Genomic DNA, 27,818 nt, shown 5'->3' with positions numbered 1-27,818 from the left:
CAGACAGACAGACAGACAGATAGATGCATGCACAGAAGCAAAAACCTCACCAGAACATGGGCACACCTGTGTCTCCGTGTGCGATTTTGCTACCTGCACCGGCGCAGAAGCATAATTCTGCTTGAACTCACAATACCTCCAAAGCCATGGAGGCAAACCCAATTAGGCTTTCTGGCTAGCAGCGCACCCCTGGGTAAGGAAGGCATTTTGTGTATACTCTCAGTTCAAGAATTTTATATGGAGGGATCCAGGAAGGAATAGTTATTTGCCATTGTTTCCATCCTAACTTATATCCAGAGGTGAGGTGAGCCCCCCACTCTTCTGGCCTTCAGAAGGAATGTTAAGACCTGGCTCTCCAATTGGCATGGGGGTCAAAGAGTGATATGCAATTCTGGAGTCGTTTGCTATCACATTCTCTCTATTTTGTTATCTTTTTTTCTTCTTCACTTTTAATACCATAACCCTACTTTTTAATTGTTTTTAACTTTGTTCTGATTTATGCTCTTCTACCATGATATCATTTTTATTATGATAAGCTGCCCCGAGTCAGAGGTGAGATGGGCAGTATAGAAATATAATAAGTAAATAAATAATATGTATCTAAATATCTCTGAGCATGTCTTTTCAGCTCACATATGGATCATTTCCTATGCAAAGAAGCAATGCAGTAGAAGGGTCTTCATTTTACCATACAGTTTCCAATGAAGGTCATCAATATTCAGGCATTATCTATTTACTTAAACATTTTGGGTGGATCTGGGTTGGACTTTTGGCTGGAGATGATGAAAGCGGAGAACGTTTCTTGAAAAAGCTGGAGTCGTTATTCCTCCAGAATAAGATTTGTTCAGCCTTTGTTCAAAGAATGCCAGTTGACAGTCGATTCCCCGAACTCGATGAATTGAACACCATTTCTGCAAATACTAATGAGTTCTACTCAGATCCAAAAGTTAATTCCCTTGTTGTCTATGGTGAAACGCTAACGATAATGTGGCTAAGCACTGCATTATTTTTTGCGGGTGTTAACTATACTGAAAAAGTGTGGATTATGACAGGCCAGATTGACTTTGCTTCAACCGTCATTTCAAGGGACTGGAAATACGAGATATTCCAAGGTACCCTTATTTTTGCAATCCACTCCAATGAGCATGAAGAGTTTCAGTCCTACCTTCAGAATATCAAACCAACCAAGGCACACCTTGATGACTTTTTCAAGGAATTCTGGGCACAAGCCTTTGGTTGCTCTGTTCCAGATCCTAAGGGCCTTGAAGAGTCTCGCAAATTTTGTAGTGGGACAGAATCCTTGAGGGACCTTCCAGGGATTTTGTTTGAGATGGTCATGACTGGCCATAGCTATAGCATTTACAATGCAGTCTTTGCTGTGGCCCATGCATTACACATCCTGGATTTATCTAGATCAAAACAGAAAGCAGTCAGGATTGCAAGACATCTTGAAGAGATAAATCCTTGGCAGGTAATGTCTCCAGAATGAGGAAAAGAAAAGGAAGATGAAAAGAAACGCTACATAGCATTGAAAAAACTATGCACATGAAACTAAAATACATACAAGTTAGTTTTTCATTGATACTGTATGACATTCTTGTTTAAAATATTTTTCATTGGGGAGAAGAGTCCTCTTATTGTTCGCTGAAATTCCTAAAAAAGAAATAATCAGACAAAGAAGGCTTTGGAGAAGGGAACAGGGTTTATTTGGGCACAGTAATCTCTCTACTGTCCCAAGTGATTTGCAATGCATGGTGCCATCCCAAAGATGCATATTTACAGAAACAAAATGCAGGTTAGTTATACACAGACCCCTCCCAGGTATGTCAGCTAATCTGATATACTGGGTTACAAACTAAGTTCATCTCCTGATATGTGCATTTCTCCTATCCCCTATCCCTATATAAAAGCTATGTACAGGTTTCCTGTCTCTTAAGATGAAACACAAACAATAGTAGTTTAATCTATTCGTGGTATCTTTTCTAGTATATTACATAGTAGGTTAGTAGTTTAATCTACTTGTGGTATCTTTTCCAAGTTTCTACAATACTTAAATATTTACTTTTCTGCTTTTTGTTACAAAGGTGACTTTTAATCAGTCTCAAAAGGAAAGTTCACACAATGGCTACACATTTTATATACAAAACTTTAATTTTTAAAATCTTCAGCTCTCATTATATTGTCCATTTCTAGGGAGCTCAGTGACTCATTAGCTTAGGATGCTGAGATGACAATCAGCAAGCTTGGGTTCAAGACCCAGTTGCTTCTGCAGGATGACCTGAGTGTCAGAGTTCCAAATAGCATCAAAAATTAAATCAGAGTCTGACGCAAAGGATTCTTCAAAGTTCCATTTTATTAGCAGAGCCATGTTGGCACATCTGGGAGAAACCTGAATCTAAAGTTCCATACCCAGTTGAAAGTTCAAGTCCTTGTCTCCACACCCCCAATTCTACCACATTGACCAATCTTCATCTGCCAACTCAGCAGCAACTCTTTTCTCCTTCCACACAGGTGCAGAAGTGCGAAGATAAAGAATGACCCTGATCATCTAGAACAAATTTGTTATGACTACATGCAGGCATTCAGACAGAAATGTCTACATACATAGTTCTTAAAAGTTTGACACTTTTAAATACATAGTTCTTAAAAATTTGATGCAGCTCCTTACATAACAAGAGTTCATTCTGTTATTCTGTTATTGCCCTGGTTCAGGAGGCCAGCAAGATGAAAAAGGAATCCAAAAGCTGTTCGGGGGGGGGGGGGGAGTGTTAATAGAAATATGTGTTAAATCCAAAGAGGTCAGAGAGCATTACAAAGACACATAATCAACTGGCTCAGGTTAAAATGGGAGAAAGTGGAGGCAGTAGCAATAAGAATAGAGTTGGAAGGGACTTTGGAGATCTAGTCTGCTCAAGCAGGAGACCCTGTTGTTAGTAGCAAAGAACCATCACAACGGCATGGACAATGTTCCTTCAGGCCTTCCTGTCCTCTACCATCCTCTGGAATCCATTTAAGCTGACACTTAACTGCTTCAGTGACTCCATTTAGTCACTTCATTCTCTGCTTCTTCTTTTGCCCTCAGTCATTCCCAGCATTAGGCTCTTCTCCACTGAGTCCTTCCTTCTCATTAGGTGGCCAATGTATTTGACCTTCATCTTCAGGATCTGGCCTTCTAAAGAGCAGTCAGGGTTGATCTCCTCTAGGATGACCGGTTTGATTGCCTTGCGGTCCAAGAGACTCGCATGATTCTTCTCCAGCAACATAGTTCAATTCTTTGGTGCTCAGCCTTTCTTATGGTCCAAATTTCACAACCTTATGTTGCAACTGGGAAAACCATCACCTTGACTATACACACTTTTGTTGGCAGGGTAATATCTCTGCTTTTTAGTATGCTGCCTACATTTGTCATAGCTTTCCTCCCCAGGAAACCCTATACCAGTGATGGCGAACCTTTATTTCCTTGGGTCCCGAAAGAGCTTGTGCGTGCCCTATTGTGCATGCGTGAGTGCCCACAGCCATAGTTCAATGCCTGGAGAGGGCAAAAACACCTTCACCCATCTCCCAAGGGCCCTCTGGAGTTCAGAACTTCTGGTGGGTCCAGTAGGCTCGTGTTTAAAAACATAGAAACATAGAAGATTGATGGCAGAAAAATACCTAATGGTCCATGTAGTCTTCCCTCCCCAGGCTCCAAAGCCTTCCCTAGAGCTGGAGGATGGTAAATAATGCCCTTCCCCATCCCTCTGGAGGCTCTCTGGAAGCCAAAAACACCCTCTGTGTGAGCCAAGAATCAGCTGGCCAGCACACACATGCACGCTGGAGCTGAGCTAGGGCAATGGCTTGCATGCCAGCAGGTATGGTTCCACATGCCACCTGTGGCACCCGTGCCACAGGTTCACCATCTCTGCCCTATACCATTTCAAATAGATGACTGTACAGTCTTTTCTTTAAAATTTCCAGTGATGAAGCACCTACAACCTCTGAAGGCAATATGTTCTACTGGTTAATTGTTCAGTTAGGAACTTTCTCCTGAATTCCAAGTTGCTTCTCTCCTTTATTAGTTTCAATCTATTGTTTCTTGTCTTGACTTCTGGTGCTTGAATAAATTGACCCCCTCTTCTTTCCTCTACACTAGCCATATCCAATTTCCGCAAACATTCTTCATATGTTTTTGTCTCTGGGCCTTTAATCATCTTAGTTGTTCTTCTTTGCACTTTTTCCTACTTTTTAAGATTTTGTTTTCTTAACTTCTACCGTATAAACTTTATTAAATCTCAGTAAAATATAACTAGTTATTTCCATAGCTGTGTACCATGAAGATTGTTAAAATAGTTATATAAAAAATAGGAAGAAGAATTACAGCTCTTAAATAACAAGAATGATGACAAATGGCAGGGACAATATTTGTATGTATTTATTCTTAGTTTGAGTCATGAAAAGATCCATTCATTTTATCTGTTTCTCGCTTTGTTCTTCTTTATCTTCTTAGCTCCACCACTTCCTTCAGACCCTTTCATTGAACAGCACGGATGGAGAAACAGTGTCCTTTAATGAGAACAAGGAGATGGGATCCGGATTCGATATAATAAACCTGCATATTTTTTCTAACAACTCTTTTCATAAAGTAAAGGTTGGAAGGATAGGGATCAAGGATTCTCAAGGAAAGACATTCATCATTGAGGATGACAAGATTAAATGGCATGGAAGCATTAATAAAGTGAGTATTTGTAAATTGCCTGAAAAGCCCAGTTTTAATTGTTGGAATTCTCTCCCTTTCTATTACAACAAACAAACAAACAAACTCAATGATCCTAATGCCCCATACAGAATAGTAAAATATTTATGGGACACTCCTAGATGCTACTATTAGGAGAAATGGAATACTTACAATGGAAAAGAAAATATTTTCAGAGAGATGTCCTCTCTCTGTCTCTGTCTCTTTCTATATATATGTGTGTGTGCGTGTTTGTATGTATCACATGTTTTTTGCTGAATTTTTAAAATTAATTATATATGCATGTATGCATGCATGTATGTATGTATGTATGTATCAGATGTTTTATATATATTGATTTTTTTGTTTTTAATATTTACATGTTAATGCTTACAGGTGAATCAACATCATGTATATACATTCATTTCTATATTTCCTATAATTAGACATTTGTACATGTAAAATACTATTCTATCTCTTGTTATGAATTTTTGTTCCTTTTCTGTATCCATGTGTACCACTTTGTCCAGATTGAGTAATAGTCCAAGTCTTTTTGGTCATTTAACTCCATAGTTAATCTGCCCATTTCTGCACATTCGTATATTTTTTTAATTGCTTCTTTTTCGTCGGGTATCTGAGAGTTCTTCCATTTTTGTGCAAACACAATTCTTGCAGCCTTTACAATGTGCAATATTAAGTATCCTACATTTTTAACATATGATCCCCTAGTAATACCTAATGCAGGGGTGGGCAATTAATTTCGCCATGGGTCCACATGAGAAATTGGGATGGTTTTAGAGGACCGGATTAATATAATTAACTCAGTTCCATCCAATACTGTATATTATTGGGTAGAACTGAGTTAATTATATTATAATTTTATATTCTATTCTATTCTATTATATATATATATATAAATATTATAGAATTATATTATTAAATATTTTCAAAATTCAGCTTAAACATGTGACACATACAGATAGAATTGTCGGCTATCAATAAAATTAACTGCCTTGGAAATGGCTCTGGGTTGGGCCGAGAGGCAAAAAAGGAGCTGTGATGTTCCTTCAATATACCAGGGTGATTCGACACAAAATGTAACCCTTCCCTGGTACAGAGCTGAAGGGATTGGATACTGTAGCCTAGAGGATAATTCTCTGCCTTACAAGGCAAAGGTTGCAGGTTCAAGTCCCAGTGGGTATGGCTAGCTGATGAGGCCAAAATAAGGCCGAAATAGATCTATCCTAGTCTCCCTTAATGTTCAAAATTCAGCTTAAACATGTGACACATACAGATAGAATTGTCGGCTATCAATAAAATTAACTGCCTTGGAAATGGCTCTGGGTTGGGCCGAGAGGCAAAAAAGGAGCTGTGATGTTCCTTCAATATACCAGGGTGATTCGACACAAAATGTAACCCTTCCCTGGTACAGAGCTGAAGGGATTGGATACTGTAGCCTAGAGGATAATTCTCTGCCTTACAAGGCAAAGGTTGCAGGTTCAAGTCCCAGTGGGTATGGCTAGCTGATGAGGCCAAAATAAGGCCGAAATAGATCTATCCTAGTCTCCCTTAATTTTCAAATTCAGCTTAAACATGTGACAGACATATATATATATATATATATATATATATATATATATATATATATATATATATACATACATATATATATAATTATATATTATAATTATATTATAATTATAAATTAATTGCCCAACCCTTCCTTCCTTCCTTCCTTCTTTCCTTGTTCCCTCCATTTCTCCTTCCTTCCTTCTCCATTTCTCCTTCCTTCCTTCTCCAGATGGAGAGAAGCCTCTGTGTCTCTGATTTTCTCTGCCTTTTATTTCTGCTTTTGGGCAGTTCTTTATTCTCTTTCAAAATGTTCCTTTCAGGTGCCTCTCTTCAATTGACCTACATTGTCAGTTGAGAAAACAGTGGAGGCTTTGCCTGAAAGTAGCTTTGGATTCCTTTTCTTCCTCCTCCTCCCTTCTCCCTCCCTCCATTTCTCCTTCCTCCCTCCCTCCATTTCTCCTTCCTTCCTTCTTTCTTCCCTCCATTTCTCCTTCTTTCTTTCCTTCCTTCCTTCCTCCATTTCTCTTTCCTTCCTTTCTTCCTCCATTTTTCCTTCCTTCCTTCCTTCATTTCTCCTTCCTTCCTTCCAACCTCCGTGGGCCGGTCACAGACAGTGGGCGGGCCGCATCCGGCCCCTGGGGCGCACTTTGCCCAGGTCTGACCAAATAGAAAGAATTCTCGCGTGAATTCAACTGCTGTGTCTGTTACTTGTGGTAACCAATTTCTTAATTTCTTCCAGTATTTTTTCGCCTCTGGACATAGCCACCACCTGCTTTTCTTTACACTTCCAACATGCCAAATTACTATTTTGATAAACCTTAGCCAATTTTTTGGTGGTAAATGCCATCAATATAGCATTTTATGTTGGTTTTCTTTATAAGTTATAGATTTTGTCAATTTGATATTTCTCTTCCAAATTTGTTCCCGCTCTGCCAAATATATATTGTGGCCAAAAATTTTCACCCAAGCAGTCATCGAATCCTTAAATATTTCCTCTGGTTTTTCATACTCTCTTAAGTATTTGTAAATGTTTGATATTACTTTTTCTTCAAAGTAATATGCAGATTTGCTGTTTAAAATTCAATTAAGAGGTACAGATAGACTCCAGATTCACAGAGATATAGAGATTCTTGGAAGGAGAAGGAAGAAAAAGGAAAAAAAAAGAATGAGGAGGAGTAAAAAGGGAAGCAGAAGAGGGAGAAGATTGTTAATAGTTAATTCTACATCAACAGTTTACTTTAAAATGTTTACTTTAAGTGTTGTACTTTATATGATAAGTTCAACATTGTCCAGGGGGCCTTAATTTCAGTGGCCCACCTACCTACTGTTCTATCCTGGCCTACGCAACTTGAAAACAAAGGAGGAATCAACTCATTGATATTTCAAATCAGTCTTTTTATACATAAAGTCTCATCTGTACAAGCTGAAGTCATGAGTGTGATATAATTCTTGGCAGTTTGATTGATTTGATTGATTTATTGGATTTGTATGCTGCCCCTCTCCAGAGACTCGGGGCGGCTAACAACAATAATAAAACAGTATACAAAATAATCCAATACTAAAAACGATTAAAAACCCATTAATATAAAAACCAGTCATACATACAGACATACCATGTATAAAATTGTAAAGGCCTAGGGGGAAAGAGCATCTCAATTCCCCCATGCCTGGTGGCAGAGGTGGGTTTTAAGTAGCTTACAAAAGGCAAGGAGGGTGGGGGCAATTCTAATCTCTGGGGGGAGTTGGTTCCAGAGGGCCGGGGCCACCACAGAGAAGGCTCTTCCCCTGGGTCCTGCCAAGCGGCATTGTTTAGTTGACGGGACCCGGAGAAGACCCACTCTGTGGGACCTAACTGGTTGCTGGGATTCATGCAGTTTCTTGGTGTGTGTAATTAAGATATAACAGTTCTGTGGCTGGGCTGCTGCCAAAGATCAAAGCTGCTTGCATTCCTTCATGAGAAAAGAATTCTCCAGTTTCACAGGCTTACTAATTACAGTTTCCCAGCATTTCAGCAGACAAGGACCTTTTTCTAGAAAGGTTTTAAGCAGGGAAATGACAGATGGCTAGCATAACCAGTATGAGACCTCAAATCCTCATCCGACTCCATTGCAGAATGTTGTAACTCCACTCTTAAATACCTTTAGGAAGTGGTCATAATTCCCTAGAGTTAACAAACTACAGACTACTTCCTTTTTCCATACAAACAGGGGTGGGCAGCAGGCAGGAGGGGGTGGATTGCAGTTCCACTGGCGGAAATGAAGATGTGTGCGCAGCTCCAGCTGATCGGCGGCTGTCACTTCCTGTATTACTGGTCTCAGCTTGGCTCTCCTTTTTTTCCTGTTGCTGCTGCTGTGTCTGCACTCCTTGCTTTTTTCCTTTTTCCTCCTTCCTGGCCTTGGATGAACTTCCCTCTCACCTGCCTGGCTCCCCTCCAGCTCACGCGGCTACGTCCCACCTGAGGTGCAAGCAGAAGGCGTGGGTGGAAGCAGCGCTGGCACCACTTATGCTTCTGCAAGCACCCATTTGCCTAGCTACCCAGCCTGAGGTGGGGGGGTAAGCCAGGAAGGAGAGCGCAGGAAACATGAAGCAAATTGTCACCCCAGCGAGCAACACTGGTAAGGTTGTAAGTCGAGGTCTTAATAGTTCACTTGAACGATGATGATTGTTCAAGCCACTCCCACCTGGTCACATGGCTGGCAAGCCGCCCCTACCCTTTGGAGAGGGGCGGCATACAAATCTTATGAATAAATAAAATAAATAAATAAATACCCTGTCACATGGCAATTAAGCCACACTCACAAAATAATCCACACCCACAAAATAAGCCATACCCACAGTGTGGCAGTAAAAATTTTGGCTGCCCATTACTGCATACAAGTATTCCGGTTTCTTTCTTAATCTTCTAAAGCGGGCATCTAGCAAAGGTTCCAGATCTCCCTCCTCCTCCCCAAATCAGACTCTACTGTCATTGGGATATCTGCCACCTATGGTGGTCCTTTAGGTTCAAACAGGTCTATTTCTCCCTCCTTCTTACTCTCTGCATCAGCTGGAAACACTACTGGCCAGGGTACCAAGATGCGCCTGGCTCATTCTCCTCAGAATCTATCATTACCAGAGGTGGATGAGGAGTACTCACAACACCTACCTACTTACTTATCTGCCTACTTACTTTCTAAACATGTGTAAATTGATTATTCATTTGTTATGTCATACCAGATCATCTCTACCTAACTTTTAATTAAACATTATTTTAAAGGTCCATCCCCTTTCCTTGTGTAATTCTTATTGCCAGCCTGGTTATCAAAAGAAGAAAAAAGGAGAGCAATTTTGTTGCTATGATTGTGTTCAGTGCCCAGAAGGGAAGATTTCCAGTGAAAGAGGTAAATGGTACAGTACAGCAAATCTTAGGGAGGTGGTGGCTAAGTGGCCAAGACACTCAGCTTGTTGATCAGAAGGTCATCAATTCAATGGTCTTAATCCCTATAACTCCATAAAGGAGTGAGCTCCTGTTACTTGTCTCAGCTTCTGCCAACCTAGCAGTTTGTACAGCACTGGAGACTAATATTTCTGTAGACATTGTGTTTTAAGCAAATCTAGGACACATTATATACTAGCACAAATTATCCAAAGAATAAATAAACATACACTGGGCATGGCTAGTCCAGCAAAGAGAAGGAACAGGGGAGACACAATAGCAGTGTTACAATACCTGAGAGGCTGCCACAAAGAAGAGGGGATCGGGATGTTTTCCAAAGTACCCAAGGGCCAGAGAAGGAATAACTGATGGAGGTTGAGCAAATAACCTGAAAATAAGGAGGAACTTTCTGAAGGTGAGAGCAATCAACTAGTGGAACAGCTTGCTCGCGGAGGTTGTGAGTTCTCCAATACCTCCCTTATGAAACCAGGAGCACCTCCTTTATGAAACCAGGTTGCAAAGCCTTGGTCTCTTCAGCCTTGAAAGATGGAGTTTAAGGGGTGACTTGATCGAAGTGTATAAAATCATGCATGGGATAGAAAAGGTGGATAGAGAAAAATTCTTTTCTCTATCACACAATACTAGGATGAGGGGGCACTCCTTAAAGTTCATAGGTAAGAAAGCGAGGACAAATAAAGGGAAATATTTCTTCACCCAGAGGGTTGTTGGTTTATGGAATTCACTTCCATAAGAGGTTGTGACAGCTGTCAGCCTTGATAGCTTCAAGGCAGGATTAGACAGATTCATTGATGCCAAGTGTATCGATGGTTATTGAAACGGATGTCCATATGCCGCCTCTATGTTGGTTGAGGCAGGCAGGATTCCCTTGAGTACCATTTGTTGGGGATCAAGGGAAAGGGAGGGTTTTGCCTTCTCTTTCTACTCTTTCTACTCAAGATCCCTATGTACAATTGGTGGGCCACTGTGTGACACAGAATGCTAGACTTGATGGGCTTTGGCTTGATTCAGCATGGCTCTTCTTATGTTCTTATCTTCTTATGTAACGCCTGGGACTTTCAAGGGGAGATTGGACTGTCATTTATCCAAAGTGGTATAGGTCTCCTACTTGGGCATGAAGTTGGACTAGGTGACCTACAAGGTCCCTTCCAACTCAGGCAGAAAGAAAGAAAGAAAGAAAGAAAGAAAGAAAGAAAGAAAGAAAGAAAGATGTTTCTGTGATAGTAGTTGGTAGGACAATTGAACAAGAATGGGTATTTCCTCACAAAGTTCCTTTCATCTTGTGGAATCATGAGTGATGGGCCTCTTTTTTAAAAGATTGACATGAGAACATAAAAATTAACACTGCCTTTATCTGTTGTCTTGCATCCAGATACAGAAGACTGTTTCAAATGTCCACCTGATCAGTATCCAAACCAAGAACGAGATGAATGTTTTCCCAAAATGATAGTTTTTCTGTCTTATGAAGAACCTTTGGGCATCTCCTTAGCCGCAAGTGCCATCTTCTTCTTTTCAGCCACCATTTTGGTATTAAAAATCTTCCACCTTCACAAAGACAGCCCCATTGTCAAAGCCAACAATCGGGACCTCACCTATGCACTCCTTCTCTCTCTTTTGCTTTGTTTCCTCTCACCTTTCTTATTTATTGGTAAGCCCGGAGTAGTGACTTGCTTCCTTCGGCAACCGGCCTTTGGTATCATCTTCTCACTGGCTGTTTCCTGTGTATTAGCTAAAACGATCACTGTGGTGGTAGCTTTCATGGCCACCAAGCCAGGATCCAGTATGAGGAAGTGGATGGGAAAAAGGCTTACATATTTAATTGTCCTTTCCAGCTCTTCCATCCCAGTTGGCTTGTGTGCTATATGGCTAATGATCTCTCCCCCATTCCCCAATTTGGATATGGACACACTGGCTACTGAGATAGTAGCAGAGTGTAAGGAAGGTTCTGTTGCTATGTTTTATCTTGTCTTGGGCTACATGGGACTTTTGTCCATTATCAGTTTCAGTGTTGCTTTTCTAGCTAGAAAGTTGCCAGATAGTTTTAACGAAGCCAAATTCATCACTTTCAGCATGCTGGTATTCACCAGTGTTTGGTTATCCTTTGTTCCAACCTACCTGAGCACCAAAGGAAAATATATGGTAGCTGTGGAGATCTTCTCTATCTTGGCCTCAAGTGCTGGGCTTTTGGGATGCATATTTTTCCCCAAATGTTTCATAATTGTGCTGAGGCCTGAATTGAACAACAAGGAGCAACTCATAAGAAGAAAGCAGATGCAAAAATAATGCACAATGGATACTTACTTAAGGACAGATACAATGGATTTTATGCATCTGCTGTTCAAATAATTACATTCAGTTTCAAATTATTTTTTTCAATTTACTTGTTCATGCCAACCTTCAACAAATTACTGGTGAGAACACATGTAAATGAGAGATAAAAAAATAAATTTGTGATTTTCATGTAGCTTGGATGCTGTTGATATATAGTATTTCTGACACTATTTCCCATATGCCTTTACTATTTTCTATTAAATAATGTTATTTTGTATCATTCTTTTCATACCAGTTCTCCTAAAGTTCTTTGATTGTAAGCTTAAACATGGAATTGATAAACAAACAGGAAATTTCTCAGACTCTGAAAGATTACTTTAGTAAACAATCTTAGGAATTGATATGTAAAGAAAAATGATACCTATTGAATGAAAATGTAAAATGATAGACATGATACAGATAAATAGTGCTTTTGATGACTGCATCCCATAAAATGTTGTTGGAGTAAGTGTTGGGCAAACTTAATTTAATTTAATTTATTAGATTTGTATGCCACCACTCTCCAGAGACTTGGAGACTTGGAATGACTGACAACAATCACAACAATATACAAATCCAATATTTAAAAAGAAAACAAAAATATTTTAAAAACCCATCATTAAAAACAATATAATACAATCATACCATTCATAAAAGCTATATGTGCTCAGGGGTATCTCAGTTACCCCATGCCTAGTGACAAAGGTGGGTCTTGAGTAACTTGCGAAAGGCAAGGAGGGTGGGGGCCATTATAATCTCCGGAGCTGGGCCGGGGCTGCCACAGAGAAGACATTGCTTAGTCGATGGGACCTGGAGAAGGCCAACTCTGTGGGACCTTATCGGTCACTTGGATTCATGTGGCAGAAGGCGGTTCTGAAAGTATTCTGGTCCGATGTCATGTAGGGATTTATAGGTCATTACCAACACTTTGCATTGTGACCATAAACAGTGCAGGCCACAGAGTGTTGTTGACGAAACATGGGCAAATCTAGGAAGTCCAACGATAGCTCTCGCGGCCGCATTCTGCACGATCTGAAGTTTCTGAACACGTTTCAACGGTAGCCCCATGTAGAAAGCCTTGCAGTAGTTGAACCTCGAGGTGATGAGGGCATGAGCAACTGTGAGCAATGACTCCCTGTCCAAATAGGGTTGCAACTGGTGCACCAGGTAAACTTGTGCAAACGCCCTCCCTGCCACAGCCGAAAGATGATGTTCCAATGTTAGCTGTGGATCGAGGAGGGCACCCAAGTTGTGAGCCTGTTGACACCCATCCAGACTCTAACAGCCTCCAGGCACTAACACATCACTTCCACTGCTTCACCGACTAGACATGGGGTGGAAATGTACAGCTGGGTATCATCAGCATACTGATGATACCTCACCCTTGGATGATCTCTGGATGATCTCTCCCAGCGGTTTCATGTAGATATTGAGGGGAGAGAGGACCAACCTAGAGGTCGACCTCTGACCCCCCACTAACATCGACTGACTGACCAGAGAGGTAGGAGGAGAACTACTGTAAAACAGAGCCTCCCGCTCCCAACCCCTCCAGCCGGTGCAGAAAGATACCATAGTCAATGGTATTGAAAGCCACTGAGAGGTCAATAAGCATCAGGACAGAGGATAAACCCCTGTCACGGGCCCAGCAGAGATCATCCATTAAACCCTTTAAGATAATTATTACTCCTCCTCCCCTGCTCCTCCTCTTCCTCAATCATCATCACCATTATGAATGATGATACCACATTGAGGGAAGGGAGAATCCTTATCCTTAGGAAGATAGACTCACGATTCAGAAGGATTTAACAGACTTGAGCACTGGATCCTCATGCTCCAACAAGAAGCAGTTCATTGGTGAGAAAAGTAAGGTCCTGCACTGAGGCCAAAAAACCAAATGTACAGATATAGGATAGGATGTATCTGACTCAACAGTAGTGCCCATGAGAGGATTATGGTTGTCCTGGTGGATTATTGCTTAAGTATGAGCCAGGAGTGAGTTGCAGTTGCCTAAAAAAGCCAATATAGTATAAACAGAGGGACAGCATCAAAACCACTGAAAGTGATTTTACAGCTCCATACACAATACAGTGTTCCCTTGATTTTCGCGGGTTCGAACTTCGCGAATAGCCTATACCACGGTTTTTTAAAAAATATTAATTAAAAAATACTTCACGGTTTTTTTCCTATACCACGTTTTTCCCCACCTAATGACATCATATGTCATCAGCAAACTAATAATTTTTGCAAATAAATGACCAAAAAAAATTGTTAATAAATAATTATGTTTATAAATATCAGGATCACTAAGTTTCTTATTCAATGCTGAGTACCGGTAATAATAGTGAGTAAATGGTTGTTAAGGGAATGGGAAATGGTAATTTAGGGGTTTAAAAATCATCATCAACTCAGAGTTTTTCAAACCTGCCCAGAAGCCGAGAGGGAAAGAGTGAGAGGGAAGGAGAGAGAGAGGAAGAGAGAGAAACAGATAGAAAAAAGAGAGGAAGGAAAGAATGGGAGTAAGGAAGAGAGAAAGAAAATCAAAATCTAGTTTGAAACTAGCTCAACTATTTAAGTGGCATTTTGATATTGATAGAGTTGCCCTATTATGAGCTCACTGTTATAGACCCACAGTACAGTATTTTATTTTGAAATTCTCTGAGGCAAAACTGGGTGGGTTTTTTATTTGTTTGTTTGTTTGTTTATTTATTTAATATTTCTGTGCTGCCCAGTCCCGAAGGGACTCCCGCTCAGACACTGTACTTTTCCGCCCCCCCAAAAAAAAAATTAGAGGGAACACTGCTGGCCACACCCCTTCCAGGAGTCTCCACATGCTCCATTTTGGTGCCCAGATAAGTGCAGGGAAGTCTACAAGGGGTGCAGAGAATGTAGCATGTCCCCCCACAGCCCATTTTTGCTCCCAGGAGGCTGCAGGGAGGTCTACTAGGCCCAAAATAGGGCACCTACTAGACCTCCTGTCACCCATTTTTGCTCCCAGGAGGCTGCAGGGAAGCCTACTATGCCCAAATTGTGGCTTAGGTTTGTGTGGTGCAGTCCCGTCCCCCCATGGTCTGTTTTTGCTCCAAGGAGGTTGCAGGGAGATCTACTAGGCCCAAAATGGGGCATGCGATGCTCCCCTGCAGCCCATTTTTGCCAAGTGCTGCCTGTCACATTCCCTGGCCATGCCCACCGTGGCCAAACCCATCCAGCCAGTCAATAGAGCTGAAAACTGATCATTAAATTATTTGAATCCCACCACTGATTGGAAGACTGTGATCAAGTCTCCCCAGGGATAGGTTACTCCTGGTTCGGACCAGTTCTCTCGAACAGGTAGTAACCTGCTGGTGATGTTGATGTTCTGCCACTAGAGAGAGGGCCTATTTCCCACCTTCCGAGTTTATACTGACCATTATTCCTTCTGAAGCACAGCTGGTCAGCTCCATGGCTTTGTTTCATGCTGATTTTAAGCTACTGAGCATGCACAGAAGCAAAATTGCATGTGGAGACATAAGCAGATTGAGTTCCCCGGCACAAAATGTGCACTTCCATCATGATGCGAAGCGGTGGGGAAGGTAAGTAGAACCCACCCCTGGGTCTCCCCTAAGCCTTCTCTTCATAAACACTTAGTTCCTTCAGTCATTGATTCTGCAGCTTATCATCTAAATCTATTAACAACTTTTTGTTATTCTTTGTCCTTTTCTAGACTCTCAGCATCTTTTTTAAAAAATATATCACGATGACCAAAACTGGATTCAGTATTCCAAATGAGGCCCTATTACAGTGTTCCCTCGATTTCCACGGGGGATGCGTTCCGAGACCGCCCGCGAAAGTCGAATTTCCACGAAGTAGAGATGTGGAAGTAAATACACCATTTTTGGCTATGGACAGTATCACAAGCCATCCCTTAGGACTTTAACAGCTGTAACATGCACAATTGTGCCCAGGATGGGTAGATGTACTTCAGGAAGGACAATTTGAGAAAGGATGATTCACTGTGTGTTGTTTACACAGGAATACAAGGCAGTGTCTTCTGGTTTTAGATCAGAGACTTGGACAAAAACCTGATTTTTGGAGGTATCTCTTGTGAAGGTTAACCGGTTTTGCAAATTGCTGTTATAATACACAGTTCCATCTCTTGCAACACGTCCAATCCATTCCAGTCCCTCTCCTGGATGTTGACGGATCCAATCCATGTAGGCCTCTGCTACAGAAAATCCAGACACTGTGCAAGTCAGTTTTATGGACTCCCCAGGCCTCTTAACGTCACCACCAGATTCAATAATGGTCGGACTAGATGAACTGCCTGTGACACAACAATGAAAATTAGAAGATTAAGAAGGAGAAGATGATGGTGCAGCAAGATGACAGAAAAGGATTTTTGGAATAAATTGAAGATAAAAGAGATTAGAATTTTTTCCCCTTACACTTAAGGAGTGCCAATATGAAACATGCCAAAATTGTCCATTCCATAATGTTAATATTGTCTAGCTGAGATGAGCATAAAATCTGATCTCGAGCTCAAAGGAACCCAGTGGTCATGTTAATCCTTCATTAATCTACATGGAATAGCATATTCCCCTTTAAAGAATCCATGTCATAATTTGCATAGTACTCACAGTGCCCATCATGAAAGTATATAATAATATATAAAAGTCAGAAGTATCAAACTCACATTATCATGGTGGCATCACAAGATGTTTCGTGACTTTTTCCCCCTTTGCAAAACTGGGAATGGCCAGTATAGGATGCATCCAACCCATGGGCCATGAATCTGACAGTCGGGCTCTGAGCAATGTTCCTCTCTCACTCTTTCTCTCTTGTTTTCTTTCTCTCTCTCCCTATTGCTTTCTTTCTCTCACACTCTTTCTTTCTATCTCTCTTGCTTTCTTTCTCTCTTATTCTCTCTCTTGCTATCTCTCTCTCCCCCCTTTCTCTCTCTCTTTCTCACTTTCTCTCTCCCTCTCTCTCTTTCTCTCTCTCACTCTTTCTCTCTTCTTTTCTTTCTCGCTCTCTATTGCTTTCTTTCTCTCTCCCTCTTTCTTTCTATCTCTCTTGCTTTCTTTCTCTCTCGTTCTCTCTTGCTATCTCTCTCCCCCCTTTCTCTCTCTCTCTCTTTCTCACTTACTTTCTCCCTCTCTTTTTCCATCTTGCTCTGTCTGTTGCTCTCTCTGTGTGTGTGTGTGTGTGTCAGTGAGGGCGCTTTCTCCGAGCGCTTTGGGAATGCCTGCCCTGCCTCTATTGCAGCCCCCTTGCGGAAAGCTCAGGACGAAAGCACTCCCAGCAAAGGGGCTGCGAGAGGGGCAGGGCGGGCATTCCCGAAGCGTGCAGAGAAAACCCTCTCGCAGCCCCCTGGCTGAGAGCGCAGATGATGATGAGGAGAAGCCACAGCCGCCACCACCGCCACCGCCACGGGAGAAGTGAAAACAAAGGTGGGGGTTCTGTTTTCATTGGCAGAGGGCTACATGGAGCTGTCATGACTGGAAACATCCATTGCAATTCTCAATGAAATTGAGCTTTTACACCCTTGCTTTATCCTATCCTTGAAAATGAGGAAGGAGAAATAATGTATCAAATATCTAAATACATTGAATGAATAAACAATCAATCAATGTCTTTTAGTTCTGAGGACACGCTTTCTAGACAGCTGCTCCAGATGGTAAACCGATGTTTCCTTCGCTATTTTTGTTCAATTTTTTTTGCAAGGTGGACGGTTTCTCCTATTTTTGGATTGTGAACATTTTTTTCCTGAATAATAGCATGGTGGAACATGAGCTCCACCACCAGGAATAACCTTCCAAGGCTTAGTGAAGGAAAGAGGTTTTATACCAGTGTTGTGTCCAAACAGCAGCCTGTGCAGCCAGAGCCTTTGGAACCTCCAGCATCTCATGGCAGTGTGGAGAAAGGAGGAGCTATTCCTTTCCTGAATGCAAGAGCATGCAGGTCTGCCAAGAGGCAGGAAGGTTTACTCTGGAGAAGGTCTCCTTGGGAGTAAGGAGACCTTCTGTCTTCTGGTTTTAGAGCATTGAGTTGGAGTAATAACTGATTTTTGGAGGTATCTTTTGTGATGGTTAATTGGCTTTGGAGAATACTATTATACTATATACTTCCACTCTTTGCAACACATCCAACCCATTCCAGTCCTTCTCCTGGACATAGACGGATACAATCCATGTGTGCCTCTGCTACAGAAAATCCAGATACTGTACAAGTCAACTATATGGACTCCCTAGGCCTCTTAATGTCACCACCCGATTCAGTAACGATACAACTAGTTGAACTGCCTGTGACACAACAATGCAAATTAGAAGATTAGAAAGAGAACATCAAGGTAACAGAGTGAAAAGTTGGAATATTAAAGGGAGAAAGAAGAGATCCGTATTTCTTTCCTTTTACATGTAAGGAATGACAATTTCAAACATGCCGAGACAGTCCATTCCATAACATTAATATTGACTAACTGAAATGAGCAGAAACTCTGTTCTCCAGATAAAAGGAACCTAATGGTCATTATAATCCTTCCCCTTTAAAGAAGACATGATATAAAATAATTTGCATAGTACTCAAAGTGCCCATTACTTAAGTACATAGCACTCTAATGCCCGGTACTTCCATTGTGTATTGAAACCTGCTCCTAAGAATCAAGTTTTCATATCTCATCTCTCAGCTGTGTTAATTAATATCTAAAATTAGTGAAAGTTGGATATGGACCATTTCTCTTAGGGATTCTTCACTAGTCACAAGAATATCCAATGAAATATGGCATTTGCTAGATAATACTGTAATCTTGATTAAGAGCTGGGGTAGTTGGGTTTATCGTATTTGTTAATTATATCATCAAATAGTTCTGAGTGATTTACTTATTTTAAAAAATCCATTTTTTATCCAAGTTAAAAATATAAATAAACCCATACAAATTTGCAAAGCAAACTGAAAAGAATGGCAACTAGGACTAAGTTCACCAATAGCATAGAACTCACAGTTTTAACTATCTCTTGGTCATCAAGACTGAGATAATTTTCAGGGAAATCCATGCTAGCTAAGGAATTCTGGGAGTTGAAGTCTGGATATATTAAATTTTTGAAGGTTGACAAACAGTGGTATAGGTAAGTGTGCATGATATAGAGTGCTGGTGAGACCACATTTGGAATACTGGAATACTGTGTTCAGTTCTGGAGACCTCACCTACAAAAAGATATTGACAAAATTGAACGGGTCCAAAGATGGGCTACAAGAATGGTGGAAGGTCTTAAGCATAAAACCTATCAGGAAAGACTTAATGAACTCAATCTGTATAGTCTGGAAGACAGAAGGAAAAGGGGGGACATGATTGAAACATTTAAATATGTTAAAGGGTTAAATAAGGTTCAGGAGGGAAGTGTTAGGAAAGTGAACACAAGAACAAGGGGGCACAATCTGAAGTTAGTTGGGGGAAAGATCAAAAGCAACGTGAGGAAATATTATTTCACTGAAAGAGTAGTAGATCCTTGGAACAAACTTCCAGCAGACATGGTTGGTAAATACACAGTAACCGAATTTAAACATGCCTGGGATAAACATATATCCATCCTAAGATAAAACACAGGAAATAGTATAAGGGCAGACTAGATGGACCATGAGGTCTTTTTCTGCCGCCAGTCTTCTATGTTTCTATGATTTGTGAGACAGAGGCTTATGTGAACAGATGGTGACATGTATGAAAAGGAACTTCATCATGGACACATAGTTCCCCATTTCTATTTTCTTTAGTAAACTTGCTTTCTATTAATAACTATTTGTGGGAATTGCTGCATTGCAAGGAAACAAGAATGCTCCAGATATAGAAGGGTTTTTTTTTCCCTTGCTGTCATTATTTTCCATCACTGTGTGGGTTATTGTACTTGTACAATAATATACAGCTGTGTCCTCCACTTTCAAATCATTCATTTGTAAGTAGAAATTAGAACTATCTTTGGAGGCTATAAATCTTCCTTGTATTGTGGGAGAATAAGCACTGTACTTCGGGATACGATAATGTACCAGCCACTTCAGTGGGTGCCCAGCCGGCTTCATTGACCATTGCATATAATGATTGTAAATATCAAACCCAGTTATGGAGCATTTGAGTTGGAAAGATTCTCCTTGGTTCTTAATTACCGGACTTGACTGTGTGAGAGTAATCTGAGAAAGGGCACCTGAAGGAAGAAGAAATGATCATCAAATGACGGAAATGATTTTTTTAAAAGAAAAATAAAAGCATTATAATTAAAGATCAAGAGTGTTTTTCTGATCTCTACAGATAATTTTGACAGTGAACTTTGCTACAAAAACAAACAGAAGACACCAGCAATAGAAATACCTTTCAAAATTGTGTAAATGAAAATTAGAGGTAGCCAGTTCATGATCCCTTTTCTTCACTCTTATTATCCTTTTGAAGACCTCTTTTTAAAAAAAAAGAAAGAAAGAAGAGACAGGAGGTCAAGAGTGAATGAAGCTGCAGCAGAGGGAGAAATGAATATATGATGAAATGGTTTGCATATGTTTTCCCTTTTAAAAGATTTAACCTTGCTGTTCTGCTCATAATTACTGTACCCACTTACTGTTTATGGGTCAAATAGACCTGAACAGACCAGGGGTAAAATGTTGATTTTAGCTACTGTAACTGTTTTTTTGAATACCTACTGCATTGGTAAATATATATGTGAACATGCTTGATCATAAGCAAATGAAAAATGAAATTAAAAATTAATTTTTATTTTTTCAGAAAAAGGTAATTATGCATGTGTATTGTTTCCGGTCTATTTGACCTGAAGAGTTTTACAGGTCAGAAACTTGTGATTAATTGACTTTTACAGGTCTGAAACTTGTAATTGATTTACTTTTCCTCATTTGAGGGGTTCCTACTATGTGTGGAGTTTTGGTGGGGAGTGGGGGGGTTATTTTTATTTTTTGTTTACCTGTTGCTACATACTGATTGTTACACTTGTACTGTTTAGGTCAGTATTGACTTTTACAGGTCTGAAACTTGTAATTGATTTACTTTTCCTCATTTGAGGGGTTCTTACTATGAGTGTGGGGTTTTGGGGGGGTTGGTTTTTTTTGTTTTTGTTTTTGTTTTGGTTTATCTGATGCTACATGCTGATTGAATGCAGTACTCCAGGTGTTGGCTGACTAGGGCATTATATAGTGGTATTAGTACTTCCCTACTGCGTTATTAGTCTACTGATTTGGTTATGATGTTGAAAAATGATATGAAATTGGTTTGGCATGATTTGTTCCTGACAAACCCATGTTGGCTGTTGGTTATTATCTTGTTTGTTTCTAGGTAGTGGCAAAAAACCAATTAGATAATAACCAAAGCCATATATAGCAACTGAATGTGAGACATTCAGATAGTTTTATTGAACAAGTTCATCATCTGTTTTCCAGATTCCTACTTTGTGGAGGTCAACTTTGGAAGAGTCTTTCCTATTCCAGATAACTTTTTAAAAAATTTATAACATATCTCAAAGCTCCTTCAACTTGGAATTCACATATGCATTCTCACCAGTAGTGGGTTTCAATTACTCACACTATTGGGATCATTCACGGGATACTTCTCCACATGTACAGAGAAGTCTGGGCAGGTGGACAGAACCTCCCATCTCTGCCCCTACCAGTTTGTCCGATCTGAGGTGAACCGATATAAACCCACCATTTTCCTACATAAGAAACTTTATCAATCTTTTTTAGGAATCCCTTTATTCTGTCCTCGAAAGTGCTGAATGGGGAGACGAGCATCTCAAATATCTAAATCAGTTGCATGAATAAGCAATCCATCCATCAATGTCTGTTAGCTTTGAGGTCACTCTTTTGTGAAAGCTGCTCCATGTGGTAAATCAATATTTCCTTTTTCTATTTGTGTCATCTCTTGCGGTTTCTCCTATTTTTGTATTCTGAATATTTTTCTGAAAAATAGCATGATGATAGTGCACGAGCTCCACCTCCAGGGACATTCCATCAAGGTTAAGAGAAGGAAAGAGTTTTTAGCATGAATTAAGTTAGACTTTCACCACTGTGTATCTCTAGCAGAGTAATAGATTTCTGTGTCTTCTTGCTTCAGATTATTCAATTGTAAATAGAATTGTGGATTGCTTTTTGAAGGCAGAGGTTCTCCCTTGAATGATTGGAGAATAATGGTTATTTGTTGCTGAATATAGTGTTCCCTCGCTTTCCGCGGGGGATGCATTCTGAGACCACTCGCGAAAGTCGAATTTCCGCGAAGTAGAGATGCAGAAGTAAATACACTATTTTTGGCTATGAACAGTATCGCAAACTTTCCCATAACACTTTAAACCCCTAAATTGCAATTTTCTATTCCCTTAGCAACCATTTAGATTATTACTAACCATGTTTATTTATTAAAGTTTATTAAAAAAAATATTTATTAAAAGCAGACGAAAGTTTGGCGATGACATATGATGTCATCAGGTGGGAAAAACCGTGGTATAGGGGAAAAACCCGCAAAGTATTTTTTAATTAATATTTTTGAAAAACTGTGGTATAGACTTTTCGCGAAGTTCGAACCCTCGAAAATCGAGGGAACACTGTAATAGTAAACCACTTGTTCCAGACCTGCCTGATCAGAAACTGCCTGATTCAAAGCCTGCCATAGTTCCATGATGGTGAACCTACGGCATGTGTGCCACAGCTAACATGTAGAATCCTCTTTGAGGGCACATGAGCCATTGCCAAGCTTAACTCCACTGTGCATGTGTGCGCACACCTTCCACTTTATATAGGCAGCTTCTTACCCAGCTTCTTAATGGCAGTAACCCTGTTGCCTCATTCCCATTGCATCTGCTTCCAGTTGCCTTTGCTTACAATCTCTCATCAGCTTACAGCTACATACCCTGACATTCTCTATAGATGGGCATTGGTTCTCTTAAAAGTAGGGGGAAAGTCAATAATAATTGCTTCTAACTCAACCAAGGAGTTTGGATGTGTTTTGAGTGACTTTTCTTGGCTTCAGTTGGCAGTTATTATTAGTAACTAGTAAATATGTTGGGTTTTGCAATACAGAGGCTAACAATGTAAGTTTAAGACTGTACCTTTAAGAGACATTTGCTGGTTGTCTATAAGAGGGAGCCAGGGATGTTCCTTTTGGGGGAGTTTATAGTAGAGAGATTTATATTTGCTGTGTGTATATTTTGCTGTGTGGGATAACCTGGTTTATAAACCATTATTAGGATTATATGGGGCTACCTTTGAAAAGTGTTCGGAAACTTCAGGTCGTGCAGAATGCAGCTGCAAGAGCAATTATGGGCTTCTCTAAGTATGCCCATATTACTCCAACACTCCGCAGTCTGCATTGGTTGCCGATCAATTTCCGGTCACAATTCAAAGTGTTGGTTATGACCTTTAAAGCCATTCATGGCACCGGACCAGAATATCTTCGGGACCGCCTTCTGCCGCACGAATCCCAGGGACCGGTTAGGTCCCACAGAGTTGGCCTTCTTTGGGTCCCGTCGACTAAACAATGTCGTCTGGCGGGACCCAGGGGAAGAGCCTTCTCTGTGGTGGCTCCGACCCTCTGGAACCAGCTCCCCCCTGAGATTAGGATTGCCCCCACCCTCCTTGCCTTTCATAAACTCCTTAAAACCCACCTCTGTCGTCAGGCATGGGGGAACTGAAACATCTCCCCCTTGCCCATGTTGTTTTGGTGTTTGATTGATTGTGTGCTTGTTTTTATATATATATTTATATATTGGGGTTGTTTTATGAATTTCTTTACTTAAAATTGTAATTGGATTGGTGAGTATTGAATGTGTCACTATGTACTGTTTTTACCATTGTTGTGAGCCGCCCCGAGTCTGCGGAGAGGGGCGGCATATAAATCCAATAAATCTAATCTAATCTAATCTATATGTGTATGATATATGGACTGTATAACTACTATTGTATATTTGCCTATCTGTATATAATAATATTGTTCTATTTTGTACTGTCTTATTCATTGACTGACTAACCCACACTGCTACATTTACTCTCTTAAAGTTTGTTGAAGGTTTATTATATTACCTAGATATTCTAAGAGTTACTTTTTAAGAAAACTTTGGCAAGTCTGGGATTTGTAGTTCAGGAAATAATAACACACTAAAGAGTTCCTCCAGCTGCCTGTGGGTCACACACAAGAGAATAACAGTGCTTAATTTCGAAAAGCAGTGGGTTTTGACCTGCTTGTAAGAAGATTCTTCTCACTGTGTCTTATGCAATAATATACAGCTGCGTCTCCAGCCTTTAAAGCAAGGAGCTGCAAGTACACTTGGCTTCTAGAATTGTCTTTTGTGATGGTAGCCCGACCTAGAAAGGTTGTGCTATATATAGTGACTCCACCATGCCAGATATCTCCAACCCATTCCAGTTCTTTTTCAGAGACCTGACGAATCCAACTTATTCCAGAGCTTGCGAGAGAAAATCCACGAACTACACATGTAAGCCTCATCTGTTGTCCAGGTTTTATAATTTCAGCAGTAGACTGAGTAATTGTAATTTCTGAGGTAGTGCCTGCATCAATAAAAAAATAAAAATAAAAGTGTGTATGTGTATATATGGAGGGGAAATGCACAAAAATGCACACATCTACCTAAAAACAAACTCTAATTGATCTTACATGCAGGGAACACAAAGAGGAAACATATCAACAGCTTTGGAACCATGCTTTCAAGAAGGGTAATGCAAAAGGTGAAAAGCAATTCAATACTGTCAGGTATTTCTAACACTGTCCTCGTTCACCAAAACGTTTATTTAATGCATGATATATCAGGAAGTCATTTACATGAAACAAAGTATGCTATCCATTTATCAGCTAGTCTGTGGTAGCCCACTCTTGGGTTACAAGTATAGCTACATCAGAACCAGAGGATTACTGCTCCTTCTGGGACCTATATTTCTTATGCAAAATATATTATGTCATTTTATTCCAAATAGATATTGCTAATTTTTAATTTTAGTGTTCACCAGAGTAGAGTAGAGTAGAGAAGAGAAGAGAAGAACAGGACAGATTAGAATATAATTTTATTATATGCACCAAGCGTGATTGGACACACTTGGTGCATATGCTCTTAGTATATGTTGTGGTTAGCTCTGGCCCAGCTCCTGCCCCAAGGACTGTGGATGTGGGGGAGACATCCACATGCTGCAGGCCTGTTTTGCCCCCCCCCCCGGTGGAATCTGCTGATGAAGGCTCCTCTGACCAAGAAGACATGAGTGACAGGGAGCAGGAGAGTGTGGCAGACAGCTCAAAAGGAGATCAATTATCTAGCTCCTCCTTGGATTCAGAACAAGAGTTAATGATACAGCCACGCATGCAGAGAGCAATGCATAGGCAACAACAACTGAGAGATTATTATCAAAGAAAATGAGGCCACCTGTGGTTGGGTGGGGCCGTGGTAATTAGTGAGGCTGCTATAAAGAGCAGGCTGTGGATTTGGCCATTGTGGAGGATTGTCTGATCATTGTGTTCCGTGACTGCTTTACTGACTTTGACTTTTTGTGTGCTGATTTTTCCCCGCTTTGAAACTAAACCATAGCAAAGTGTGTTTCATTTTGTGAAAGAAGAAGGACTGTGAATTGCCTCACACTGCAAGCTAAGTATCACAGAACTGATAAGGGACTTGTACAAATTACCAGTTTGTTTGGAGACAAGTGCTCTTTGCTATCCCAAAAGAGGGCTTGGTTTAAGTGAATTTTCATTATAAAGAACATTGTTTTAAATTTTCAAACGTGTGTGTGTGTGAAATTGTATCTGTGCATTTTTGGGAGGATTCTACCAGAGAGCTCGACAGAACAGTATACATAAAAGAAAAGATATGTTCATCAAGAATCATAAGATGCAACACTTAATCATAGTCCAGGTAGAAATAAGCAATCCAATCATATTGGGAACCAATCAATATAAGTTGCAAGGATAGGTTGTAAGCAACAAAGTTATAGTCATACAGTCATTTGTGGGAGGAGATGGATGATAGAAACAATGAGAAGAGTAGTGCAGACTTAGTAAATAGTTTGACAGTGTTCAGGGAGTTATTTGTTTAGCAGAGCGATGGTGTTTGGGGGCAAAACTGTTCTTGTGTCTAGTTGTTCTGGTGTGCAGTGTGCAGTGCTCTATAACATCATTTTGAGGGTATGGGTTGATACAGTTTGTGTCCAGGATGTGAGTGCTCTGTAAATATTTTCACTGCCCTTTTTTTGACTGGTGCAGTAAATAGGTTCTCAATGGAAGGCAGGTTGGCAGTATTTTTTTTTTCTGATCTGGTCTGGTCTGGTCATCCAACAAGGTTGAGTGAATTCAGCTGAGAGAGAAAATTCTTCTTTCAGATACTATCCAAATGCAAATGCATTTCCTTCTCACTATGTTCATCTTCTTGCTAAACCAGCTGTGACAAATCACAAATGATTTTGCACATGTAGGTTTCAGAATGAGCTCAGATTCATTTTTCGCTTCAGCTTTCATGTCTAGATAAACTAGGTTTCTGGAACTATCTTTGGAGATTATAAATCAACCTTTTAAAAAGTTGGCATAATATGTGGTGCCTTTATTTATCTCTGAGATCCACTCCAGCCTTTATCCATCTACCTGATGGAACCATTCCATCCATTAGCTAACAATATTGAACCCAGAACATGTGCAAGTAAGTGGAAGAGAATCTCCAGGTCTTTTCACTTCAATTTGCATGTCCTTCTTGGTATAAAAAGAGAACATTGCCCCAAAACAACCTAAAATAAAAATTGCTTTAAACATCCTCAACAAACTATTTAGGTTAGTCTTGTGTAGAAACAACCAAAACTTACCCAAATTTGGATGATGTAACTGTACAGTTTTCTTGAGAATTTTGCTTAGTAGAGGGACTTGATGAAATAAATTATGTGGCTTAATGTCAGTGACTTAGAACAAGAGCAAAGTTGACATACATAGTGTTGTGGTTGGCTCTGGCTCAGCTCCTGCCCCAGGGAATGGGGAGGTGGGTGCAGGGGGAAATTCAACATGTCACAGGCCTGTGCTATTGCTGACAGAATCAGCTCAGAGTTTAGTTTCCTCGGACGAAGAAGAAGGTGGGAGTGACTCGACAGAGGAGGGTTTGGCACACAGCCCAAGCAGTCAATCTCCCTTATCTTCCTTTGATTCAGATGATGACATTTTGGATCCACGCAAGTGCAGAATTATGAGTAGAAGAGACCAAGTAAGAACATATTACAGGAAATAATGGAGGCCACTTGTGTTTGGGTCGGGCTCCAGTAATTAGGGCTGCTGCTATAAATAGCAGTATGTGGGTTTGGCTGTTGTGGAAGAATATCTGATCGGAGTTCATCAGGAATCTTGTGTTGCTGGACTTTGTTGCTTTTTCATGCCTTTGAAACCAAAGCAGAGCAATGTGTGTGTGTCTCATTTCGTTGGAAGAAGAAGGGGTGTGAAGTTTCTTCACAGCTGCTAGCTAACTACTTAATAACTGCTTAAAGGAAATTGAACAGACTACCCGGTTGTTTGGGGAAGAGTGCTCTTTGCAATACAAAAAGAGTGCTTTGTTTATTTTGAATTTTGTGATAAAGAACATTGTTTTGAATTTTCAAACGTGTGTGTCTGAAACTTTTACCCCTGAATTTAATTTTCGGGAGGCTCCTATCAGAGAGCCTGGCAGAACACATAGAAACCAGTAGAAAAAAACGACCTTGGTTTTTTGTTAATTTAAGCATGGCATGAAGAGCTAGTTGCTCTATGAAAACTCTTCAGCCATCTCAATTTGTGAGCTGTCTTCAGATGTTATGTGTCAGGAGAATTGG

General features: G+C 40.3%; 1 protein-coding gene and 1 gene segment (V, D, J or C); one reads left to right on the top strand and one right to left on the bottom strand.

Annotated features, from left to right (window-relative positions):
- Positions 1–649: 649 nt before the first annotated feature.
- LOC139153633 (vomeronasal type-2 receptor 26-like) lies at positions 650–11,999 on the top strand. The gene is made up of 4 exons (XM_070727829.1): positions 650–1,471; positions 4,487–4,714; positions 9,540–9,663; positions 11,089–11,999. Exons 1-4 carry the CDS (start codon positions 650–652, stop codon positions 11,997–11,999), a joined length of 2,085 nt encoding a protein of 694 aa, XP_070583930.1.
- Positions 12,000–16,012: 4,013 nt separating this feature from the next.
- On the bottom strand, positions 16,013–19,054 carry LOC139154287 (Ig heavy chain V region 5A-like). The segment is given in 3 exon segments: positions 16,013–16,326; positions 18,121–18,205; positions 19,001–19,054. Coding segments are annotated over 3 exon segments (453 nt in total).
- Between the last annotated feature and the right edge of the window lie 8,764 nt (positions 19,055–27,818).

Source organism: Erythrolamprus reginae, chromosome Z (assembly GCF_031021105.1).
Source record: "Erythrolamprus reginae isolate rEryReg1 chromosome Z, rEryReg1.hap1, whole genome shotgun sequence".
In the NCBI taxonomy this organism is placed as follows: domain Eukaryota; kingdom Metazoa; phylum Chordata; class Lepidosauria; order Squamata; family Dipsadidae; genus Erythrolamprus; species Erythrolamprus reginae.
The sequence above is the reverse complement of the archived record's forward strand: the minus strand, read 5'-3'. Positions and strand labels throughout refer to the sequence as shown.

Coding starts and splice junctions, on each gene's coding strand:
- LOC139153633 (XM_070727829.1), top strand. CDS start 650: ATGCAAAGAAGCAATGCAGTAGAAGGGTCTTCATTTTACCATACAGTT. Junction 4,715..9,539: donor GGCATGGAAGCATTAATAAA/GTGAGTATTTGT, acceptor ATTATTTTAAAG/GTCCATCCCCTTTCCTTGTG. Junction 9,664..11,088: donor GAAGATTTCCAGTGAAAGAG/GTAAATGGTACA, acceptor TCTTGCATCCAG/ATACAGAAGACTGTTTCAAA.